At 46.3% G+C, this 11,015-nt stretch overlaps 1 protein-coding gene across 1 annotated transcript in view; it reads left to right on the top strand.

Annotated features, from left to right (window-relative positions):
- The first annotated feature begins 6,745 nt into the window (after positions 1–6,745).
- The window catches only part of EHD3 (EH domain containing 3), a 30,607-nt gene continuing 26,337 nt past the window's right edge, over positions 6,746–11,015 (top strand). Inside the window, exon 1 of the mRNA XM_033124954.1 lies at positions 6,746–7,663. Coding sequence (XP_032980845.1) covers positions 7,440–7,663 — 224 coding nt within the window. The 5' untranslated portion in view covers positions 6,746–7,439. The remainder of the gene's footprint in view (positions 7,664–11,015) is intronic.

Raw genomic sequence — 11,015 nt, 5'->3', positions numbered from 1 at the left:
ACTGGACTCAGCCTAACCCTGTTTCTTCATCTTCTTTTCTGTTTATAAACTTTCTGAGTACAATTTCCTGACCTCCTCATTTTCATTCCAGACTTCCCTTTCCTTATTCATTCAAGAGGGGGTGAACTACTATTCACTGAGTGCTATGTCTATGTCTATGTCTATGTCTACGGTTATATCTATAGATAGAGATAGATAAAAAGAGATATGGAGACAGAGATAGAGATAGAGACACCAAACCGCATTAAGGCCTTGACCCAAACTGTTTCATTTCCTCCCCACGACAGCATTGTGAACTGTCATTCTTAGGCCTGGGTTCACAGATGAGGATGTGGTCATAGAAAGAGGTTAAATGGCTTAGCCTAATTCTCGACACTAGGAATTGGCTGAGCTGATGCTCTTGACCCTTCAACGGAGGGCAACAAAATGAGTAAATCACGCTTTACTCATATGGTCGGGACTAGGCTGAGAGGGGCCTGGGTCCTAGGGTTGTGGACAATGGGCCCCTACTTGAACTGTCCTCCTGACTCCTCTAACGTCCCCTCTCTGGCCTCTTTTATTCCAGGTTGCCACTGCCATTTCCATCTCATTCTCTCTCTCCTTCTAGCCAGATCTTGATGGTCTTGGTGAGAAAGGAAAGAGAAAAGAGAAGAAAAAGGAAAAGCCCAATTTCATGGTGTCACCCCCAAGGGCCTATAGTGAATGCCACAAATCCTGCTCTTAGCAATTACAATCAATCCTTTGAGTCAATGAGCCATGATCGGTTAAGATACAAATGAACCGAAAGGTACTCACTGACTCCCAGCTCATCAAATAGGTCCAGAACACAGGACCGTGCTCATATAGTGAATAAAATTAATAGTGATTATAACCTTAGGAGCTATCAAGGTATACGGAGCACTCTCAGTGGACCAGGCACTGCAGTAAGCACTCCACATGCGTTGCTCCTTTAATCCTGAAAACATACTTACTCTCTCCATTTCAGAGACCAGGGAGCTGAGGCTTGGAGATTGTAGCCACTTTCCTGAGATCACGCAGCTAAGATAGGGGTGGTGGGGGGAGACCAGAACTCTATCGCCTGCAGGTTGTCTGACTGGGAACCCCCATGAGTTGTCAGGGTGACAGAATTTAGGGCCATGTGCTGGCTTTCAGACAGCCACCTGGCAGAACAGAGGCAGCAAGGAGCCAGAAGGGGTTGAAAACAAATGCTGCTGACAAAATGTTGAATAGGAAAAAAAATTGACTTTCAGGGGACTACATGCAGTGGGTATGCTTTCTGTAAAGTTCCAAAGCACTAAACCTCAACATTATGTTGTTTATGCTTACATATTTATGTGCTAACATTAATCTAAAAAGCCAGGGAATAAAACACACTAAATTCCAGGTGGTGGTTCTCCCAGGGGTGGGAGGAGGCAGGAGACAGGACACGGAAGGAACACATAGGTAGGGGTACCTTATTGCCATTTTTCTAATTCTTGGATTAGATGATGGGTTCACCAGGGGTTCATTCTATTATTGAAAAATGTGAGTAATTTCCATTACTCCACATCTTCGCCACCACTTAATATCATCTACATTTTTTTTTATTTTTGGTCATTTTGGTGGGTGTGAAATGTTACCTAATTGAGATTTGGCATTTCTCTATTTACTAATGAGGTTCAACATGTTTTCTTATGTTATAGGACATTCATGTAGCCTCTTTTGTAAAAGAGACTTTTGGGCCTTTGATATATTTTTTTTAATTGGAATGTTTGTCTTTTTCTTATAGATGTATAGGCATTAATTACAGTAGTAATCAAATGTTTGTTTGTTGTATGCATTGTAGAGTTTTTTAATTCTCTTTTGTATCTTTAATGGAACAATAGTGCTGTCATGCAGGGTCTCCGCTCCTGCTCCCCGCACAAGAATGCAGGACATAGTGAAGCCAAAAAGGAACACCCACGGAGGCATGGACAGGGGAGTCATACCACAATAGTTTCGCTGGTGGCTGAATTGGAGACACAGGAAGCAGAAGCCACAAGATCTGCAATCTGCTCTCTGCTTCTCTGCCAACCAACCAACCTCCTTGCCAGCATAGCCACAGCGGTTATATTAGTGGCTAATGGCTAACTGGTAACAGCTGATGGCCACTCAGCCATAGCGGATGGCCATCTGATTACAGCTGATGGCCATCTAATAACTGAGCCAGCACCTTTCCACGTGAGGCCAAGAGCCTGGAAACTGGTCTCTGAGACTCTGTCCCCACACTCCATCCTTCCAGGGTCCCGCCTCACCATCTACGTGACAAGCATCTTCCGCGAGGGGCCCTGTGTCAGGAACCTAGCTCACGATAAAAAGTTTCAGTCCAGTTCAAGTAATGTCCCAGGGGGTGTCCCGCGATGTCCACCTACTTTCTGGGCACAGCCAGACTTTCTGGGCACAGCCAGGGTTTCTCAGGGTACCATGCTGGAATAATAGTGGCTCACAGCCAAGGTGCTTACATATTCTGGACCCCAGCCAGTCAAAACACAGGAAGTAAACATCGCCTGCACCCCAATAAGGGGTCTTCCTGCACCACAGTCTCAATGGCAACCAGGCGAGACACAGGAAGCAAACATCTGCCTGTACCCCACCAAAGGGTCTTCCTGCACCAGTCTCACTGGTGGCGAGACACAGGACGTAAACATCCTCCAGTTCCACTACATGGTGGTACGTTCCCAAGCACAGTCCAGCAGTGCATCAAATCAGGGATGGAAGGCAATTCCCCATAATCCATAGTCATTCACCAGGGCTATGCATTGGCCTCACAATGTGTGCCCTCTCCGCTGGGCGAGGGCTTCAAGTCCTCTCCAACCTGGGGGTGAGGGATGACCTCATCCATATCCTCCACCGAGGACTCAACAAATGTTTCCTCCTGGGACTACAAGTCCCGCATCTGGTCTGCCTCAGCAAGCACCTCTCAGCCCACACGGCTGCAACGACCTTCACTTTCTCTTGGCTATGCTGGTTGGAGAACCGTCCAAGTCTTCCCACCCCTCCTCGGGGATCCAACTCCTGAGAACAGTAGCTACTGGGCACCACACACTGTGTGGGGGCCACATGTCCTCCTGTCCAGAGTCAGACATCATTCCTACCTGGCCGGAATCCTGCTCGCAGCACCAGGTATCCAAGTGGGTGGTGGCCCCGGCACAAGATGTCCATAACTCTAGGAGCCCACGGCAGCAGCAGACCACCAAAAGGAAGATGATGCTTCTTTGGCCAATAGGGTGGCGTGCCATCCAGAGGTTTGAGAGGACCACCAATTCACTGAGGGGTCACATTTCTCCCAAGAATATTGCGTTTCCTGCTCCCAGAGCCACTCCTCATGGGCCTCCCGAAACAGAGCTTTCATACGTGTACACTGCTCCATTACCCCTTTGAAAATTCTGGCCGGCACCATACCCTGCTCACTGCGCCAAGTATCATGCAGGGTATCTGCTCCCGCTCCCTGCACAAGAACGTAGGATATGGTGAGGCCAAAAAGGAACACCGACGGAGCCATGGATAGAGGGTTCATACCACTATATTCTCACTGGCGGCTGGGTTGGAGACACAGGAAGCAGGAACCACACGATCTGCAATCTGCTGTCCGCTTCTCTGCCAACCAACCAACCCCCTTGTCAGCATAGCCACGGCAGTTATATTAGTGGCTAATGGCTCACTGGTAACAGCTGATGGCCGCCCAGCCACAGTGAATAGCCATCTCATTACAGCTGATGGCCATCTAATAACCGAGCCAGCACCCTTCCATGTGAGTCCGAGAGCCTGGACACTGCTCTCTGGGACTCTGTCCCCACAAGTGCTTAAGTTGACTATTGCCAAATGTATTAATCTTTTCATTGGCAGTTTGTGCTTTTGGTGTCTTGTTGAAGAAGTTCAGGTTTCCATATTTGTTGGCTGTTTTACTGTGTCATTGTTCTATCGGCCTCTCTCTGCCAAAACCACATTATCGTAACCACTGCAACTCAATAACGATCTCCGCCTGGGCAGGTTCCATTCACCGAGCTGTTGTCACTGTCTTCTTTTTCTCCTCCTTCCCCTCCCTCCTCCTCCTGTTCCTCCTTCTCCTCTTTTTTTTTCTTCTGGAATATCTTAGTTATTCTTGGACTATGGTTCTATATACATTTGAAAATCACCTTGTTAATTTCTATGGAAAACCTTGTTCAGATTTTAATTTAAATTCTATCAATTATTGACTCTAGCAATTGTGTTGTAAAGAATTTACATCTTTGTGACATGGAATCTTTCCATAATTAAACATGGTGTGTCTCTCTCGCTTATTTAGAATTCTATAATGTCTTTCCATTACGTTTTATCATTTTCCATATAAAGGTCTTGCATAGTCCTGTGTTTCTTGATTTTTGCCAATGGGTATCTTTTTAAAAAATTGTCTTTATTGCTAATATATAGAAATGCTGCATTATTACTCAACTCTTTTTTAAAGAAGATAGATTTCCAACTCTTCAGGACTGACAGCTAGAGTTAGATGTGTCAATAGACACTCAATAAATTAGATATTTGGGGCTGACAGTCAGTGGTACAAAATACCATAGCTGTACTGGTTAATAAAATATTGAAGTATTTCCACAGTGGCGCCCCCTCTTTCTCCCTTGGCACTCTGATCATCCTGGACTCTCCCCCTGGACAGACCTAGACCTCTCCAAGTTCCAGACACTACTAATGAGGTTTAACGTTTTTTTTTTCTTGTGTTTACAGCACATTCATGTAGCATCTTTTATAAAAGGAATTTTTGTGTCTTTTGCCAAATTTTTTTCTAGTGGAATTTTTTTTATTAATGTACAGGCATTAATTATATATTTTGGGTGCTCTGTTATTGGGTTTATGTATTGTAATATCTTTTCATTCTCTCTTGTACCTCTACAACCGGCACAGCTGGGGCCTAGGCCTGTTCCACTGGGAAGGTAAAAGTCTGTTGTGACTGCTCCATTCCCATGCTTTGCGAGTTGCTAAATATTTTGAATGTTGCCTCTTATGCTCATATGCCAATGCTAATGTAAACACTGAGGGTAAATTATTAATGAGGGGTTCCTACCAGAGATTCAGAGAGCTCAGAAAGAGGCAATCAGCTCTGGAGTTCAAGGTGGGAGTTAGGAGACCTGAGCTGTAAGTAGGAAGATTCTAGCCAGCACCCACCTCTGATAATTCCTGCCCAAATCCCCACAGGTTCACTTAGCATACTCTTCTACTTGGGGCTACCACAGGCACCTCAGCCACACGTTTCAGACTGAACACATCATCTTCTAATGCTAAATCTGCTCTCCCGAGTCCCCTAATTGATGGAACAGTGTCTCCAACTACCTTCTCCCCTACAGTAGAATATTCAGAATCATCCTAGACTCTGCCTTATCCTTATTCTCTTTCTTTTATTGCTTACTAAAATCTGTCATTTCTGTGCCATAAAAATTTTATTGAATACGACCTTTTCCCCATCCCGATTACCACTGTCTCCTAAATTTTTGAATAGTGTCCTAGCTGGTCTCTTGGCCTCCAGCTTCTTTTGCTCCTCCAGTCGCTCCCCCAAACTGTTACCAGCATTAGCAGTTCCCCCTGGACCATTAGCCTGCTCTATTTCCTCATCTGTGGAAGGGAGTGTATGGGAGACAACTGCCTTGGCAAGTACGAGCTTTTATCACTGACACTGTTTAGAACGGTGCTCAGACAAAGCAGACTGACTATGACTTGGTTTTCTTATTGCTCTCAAGTTCCCTACAGACAATGAACCCCTTTTTGCCTACACCTGGCCAACTGTTCCCACCTCCATTCTTGTTGGTATGATTTTGGAGACAATTTGGTCTGCTTTATAGAGCTGCCATGAAGGTCAAATGGTACAATGCTCGCTGTGAACTTAGGCCAGGCCCCTGCACATAGAGAACACTTAATTAGTGTTAACAGTGATTAGTAATAACATTATTCTTGGTGCTTTATCCCCGGTATGATTCCCATGTGGGCAAGCAAAGCCGTTAGGGCCTAGCGTTAGACTCCCTTCCCCGACCCCTGAACCTTACACTCTAGCCAGCAAAACTGTTTATTCGGCCTTCACCACACCAAGTTCTTCCATGTTCCCGTGCCTTTGCAAATGACCTTGACTCTGGAATGTCTTTCTCTGTAGATTCATCATTTAAGATCCAGCTCACAGTCATGCTTTCTGTGAAGCCTTCCTCAAATTATCCAGACAAGAAGAACGCCTCCTCCCCTGTGAACCCCTGGCTTTCAGCTTATACCTCCTCTGTAAAGTCGGCCTGGACTGGAGCTTCTGGAAGGGAGCCTGTAATTGCTCATCTTTGTGATCAACTTTGTGTCTACAGCCACCAAAATTGGTGAGCCTGTAGTACTGGCTCAATACTTGCAGGGCATTTCCTTGTTTTGTTTTGTTTTATTGGAATGAATGAATGAATGAATGAATGGGAATGGTTTTGATTTTACCCTAGACCCAGCAAAGTTTTTAGTGACAGTTCTGGTCGTTTTGTAACCTGGTATTGGACTCTTCTTCCCATCCCTGCTCGCTCTCCTCCCCTCCCCCCACAAATATTACCAACTATTAGAGTACCTGTCTTCCTAAGGAATTGAACTCAGTAACTAAAGAAAAGGCCTTTCAAAAGCGGAGTGATGAGCAGGTCAACTCAGCCTTCTCAGCTGTCCCTGAGAGGGCGCTGTTCCCAAATCAAACCTCCAGAAGCCATGACTGAAATACCAGCGCGTTCCCACGGGATTCAGCATCCCTCCCTTCCCAGGCAGCGGCCACAGATCCCCAGCAGAGCTCCTGCCCACAAACATGGCTGCGCCCTGTTCAGCTTCTCCTTGCTGGGACCCGCTGGCCCGGCCGGCCTTGCCAGTACTCGGGGACTTCCTCCACGAGCCGGCTTCCTGCACCGCTGGCATTTAAACCCGCGGCTGGGGCTGCGGGCTGCGGCTGCGGATGCTGAGCTGTCCTCGGAGTGGGCAGCGCCGCCGCCTCCTCTGAGCGACCTGGCTTGACAGGAGCAGAGCCGAAGCGTCCCCTAACTGGATCCGGGCCAGAGCAGGAGAGGTCTGAGGGGAACGCCGGCATCTAGCAGTTTAATTACAGGTTTGACTTTAATTTCCAAGATCGCAACCCTCCTGCCCAACCTAGATATTTTCCCTCCCTCCGGCCTTGGTTGCTGGATGAAGAAGGGGCTGGGCTTGGTCCCAGGAGCTTGGGAAGAGCACGTTTTCGGCCCCGCGACGTCGCCCCAGGGACCCACGAGCCGCGCGCCCTGGTCATGGTACAGCTGAGCCTGGCGCTCGGGTGAGGCGGCGGCGCTGCTCCAGACTGGCTGGCCCGCCCTGCGGAGCATCTTCCCGAGTAGCCAAGGGCGCCGGGACGCGGGGCTCCGTGTCCTCCTGTTGGAGCTGCGCTCAAGGGGCGAGCAGCAGCCGCGATGTTCAGCTGGCTGGGTTCCGACGACCGGAGAAAGGAGCCGGAGGTCTTCCACACAGTGAGCGAGGGGCTCAAGAAACTCTACAAGACCAAACTGCTGCCCCTGGAAGAGTATTATCGCTTCCACGAGTTTCATTCGCCTGCCCTGGAAGATGCCGATTTCGACAACAAGCCCATGATCCTGTTGGTGGGCCAGTACTCCACTGGGAAGACCACCTTCATCAGGTGAGCTGGTCCAGGGCCCAGACAGCCCACCTGCCACCCAGCACTTAGGCCCTCGGTTCACTCTCTCCTGCCTGGGGACAGTCTTCACTTGAGGGCTCTGACGAAATCCGTGTGTGTGTGTGTGTGTGTGTGTGTGTGTGTGTGTGTACATCCCCAAAGCTTATCCCACGATTTCATTGTTTGTCCAGCTTCCCCTCCTATCTAGTGCCTCGCCTGCTTAGCCCTTGGCTCAGGTGGTCAGTTTGAAGTGTTAATTTTTGGAGCCATCCCTGTTCTTCCCATTTGATGGATAGTGAAACCAAGGCCCAGGAGACACAAGTGAGAAAATTCCTGGTCCAAGAGTACCTTATGATCCACAACTAGACAACAACTTGACTTGGAGCTGAGCTGTGCCCCCCACAACCAGATTGAAAAAAAAAAGGCGATGGCTTGGCGTGGAGCTGATGGGTCCGGTGGGGGGGGTGGCATAGTGTACCCCAGTATTCCCCAATTAAAAAAAAAAGATTAAGAAACTAATAAAAAATAATATTGAATGTCAACTATAATTAAAAAACAAGTCACAGGGATGTAAAGTACAGCATAAAAAATATAGTCAATAATATTGTAACAACTATGGACAGTGTCAGATGGGTAATAGACTTACCGGGTTATCACTTTGTGAGATGTATAAATGTCTAATCAGTACGATGTTTTGTATGCTTGAAACTAATATACTGTATGTCAATGGTAATTGAAAAAATTTTTTTAAATTAAAAAAAGATTAAGAAAAAAAAAGAGTACCTTATGATGATGGGAGTGCCCGCACTTTTTAGGGGCACATCTTTCATGGCCAGGACCACTTCCCTTGCCTTTTAAAGGCTTCAGCTACTCAAATGGGGGCTTTACAGTTGCAGCTGAGGAGGTGGGCTGGGGACCCTGTGATCCCCTGCCTGGTAGTGCCAGTTGTCTTTTTATCAGTTTCCTTCTCTGAGCAAAACTGCTACACATATCTTTTGAAGACTGGACTGAAGCAGTATCCAGAAACAATGCTTTTTTCTTTTCCCTTGTTTGATCTTAATGGCTCAGTAATAGTATTAAAGTCTTTTAGAAGTGGAAGGGATATTGATGGTTGTCTTCTGCAGCCCCTTGACTTGACCGGTGAGATAACTGAGACGTAGAAAGGTTAAATGTATTATCGATAGTCATATAACTGGGTAGGAAGCCAACCTGGGATGCCGGTCTTAGATGCATGGGAGGAGATGCTTGGCTGAATGCCTGTAACTTTGAGGATGAGTCATCCATTCCCTTGAATGATAGAATCCTTGGGCTGGAGGGATCCTGAAGAAGTCGGCTTGTCCACCCTGCATTCAGAGAAGTCCGCATATTGTCCACCCGAGTGATGAGAGTCCTTTCTATCTTTAGAACACAGGCTTCTCTCCAGCCCTCAGTCCACACAACCTTCAAGGCGAGGCCATTTTGCTTGGCCTCGTTTACAGCCATGGCCACGCTGTTGAGGGTGCCTGTGCTCCTCCTTTGTGTTGAGTTGGCTCCTACAGTGTAGCGATGGGTTTGGTGGTCCCCCAGAGCCTATAGTGCTCATCCTCTGCAAGTTTTAAAGCTGGGGTGCTCTTGTTTCCATTCATTGACTGAGCACCTGCAACATTCAAAGCACTGTGCTTTGTTTGGAAAGAAAAGCAGCAAAGTTAACAGTCTGGTCACTGATTTTCTAAATACGAATTTTCTGTAACGCTAAGCTTATAACACAAGCCCCACAAGCAGGGCATGCCCCACACTAACAGTTTGTGTCTGAACAGAACGCCAAATCAAGTTCGCCCTTGTTGGGTGGACAGCCTTGGGCTCAGCAGCTTTGAGAGGCTGAATGATTTCTGAAGAAGTTTGGTACCCAGGTCGGGGAGTGGAAGGAGGTGTATGGGCGTGTTGGCTTTTGGATCTCTTATATTATTAGAAACACAAGGGCCCTTAGCTATGAATCTAATCCATTGCTTCTTAACTTTTTAAAAGCACAATATCGCCTTTGAAAATCTGATGAAAACTGTGGAACTATCTTTAGAAAAATACACATACATCCCTAATCTTGGGGGCCTGAGGGCCGCCTTGGATCTTAGGGTGAGAACCCTGATCTAATCCACCTCCTTTATTTTTATTAAACACCCATTGCTGCCAAAGACATTCCAGAGCTACCTGGGTTCTGTACAAGGTCTCCTTTGTAATCCATGTCGTCCTCTACCTGGACTGGATTATACCCCCTCCGAAGTTCAGGCCATTTACAGATCCTGCCCTTGCAGAGCTTTCCCTGGTCCCCTGGACATACCTACTAGGTTATTTAGAGCTTCTCCTTCCTGTCACATCAGCACTTACAACTATGCCTTAGCTCCTGGGCGCCTCGCTAGGGGTCTCAACCACAGGAAGTTCCCATTATACCTTTGCAAATGGAGGGAAGGTGGGGAAAGGCAAGTGTCCCTGGGGGCAGGATCCCTGAGCTGCAGACAGGCTTAAGTGCCTCTTGTTTGAGACATTCCTGGCTTTGCCTGAGTCATGCTGGCTGTTAACTTGGTCGAAGAAAGTGGCAGGTTTGAGTTGCCATAGATTATTGTTATCTGAGGGAAACAGGAAGGCGGGGAGAAGCAGATCCCTCCTCTTTCTTATCTTCCAAGTACAAGAGTTCTCTCTCTCCTCACTCCTGTCAGTAACTGAATGTAGCTCATGCATCAAAAGCTGTCTCCCTGCGAGGGAGAGTGAACCAGTAGGGTAGGAGGGATCATAGCGCAGGGAAGCCTTCCCAAACCAAATAACATGTTTTCCTTCTTTCTCAGTAAATCCACTGAACAGTTATTTTCTTTAAATTGGTAAATGCATAGAAGAATAAATTTGAGGAAAAAGAAAAAAATCACTCATTATCCTACAATTCAAGGGAAACGACTTTAAGTATCATATATATATGTATATATATACACACACACATACATATACACACGTGTGTGTGTGTGTATATATATATTTCCAGTACTTTTAGCTATTTTATAACACAGTTGAGATCATGTCATAATGTAATTTTGTATGCTGACTTATTTCACTTACAGAATGAACATTTCCCATGTAAATTAAAAACTTTTTGTAAGCATTATTTTTAAGAGCCGTATTACATTTTGCTGTATGTATATGCAATTATTCATTTAACCAGTCTGGTTCTTTTGAATATTTCAGGTTCTTTCTTTTCTTTTCTTTATTTTTCTTTTTCTTTTCTTTTTTTTGCTATTGCAGAATCACTCTGAATATCTCTGTGCATAATATTTTTACACAGATTAGACTGTTTTATCAGAGATTCCCAGAAGTGAACTCACTAAGCCAAAGG

The sequence above is a fragment of the Rhinolophus ferrumequinum genome, chromosome 13 (assembly GCF_004115265.2).
Source record: "Rhinolophus ferrumequinum isolate MPI-CBG mRhiFer1 chromosome 13, mRhiFer1_v1.p, whole genome shotgun sequence".
Classification (NCBI taxonomy): Eukaryota; Metazoa; Chordata; class Mammalia; order Chiroptera; family Rhinolophidae; genus Rhinolophus; species Rhinolophus ferrumequinum.
The sequence above is the reverse complement of the archived record's forward strand: the minus strand, read 5'-3'. Positions and strand labels throughout refer to the sequence as shown.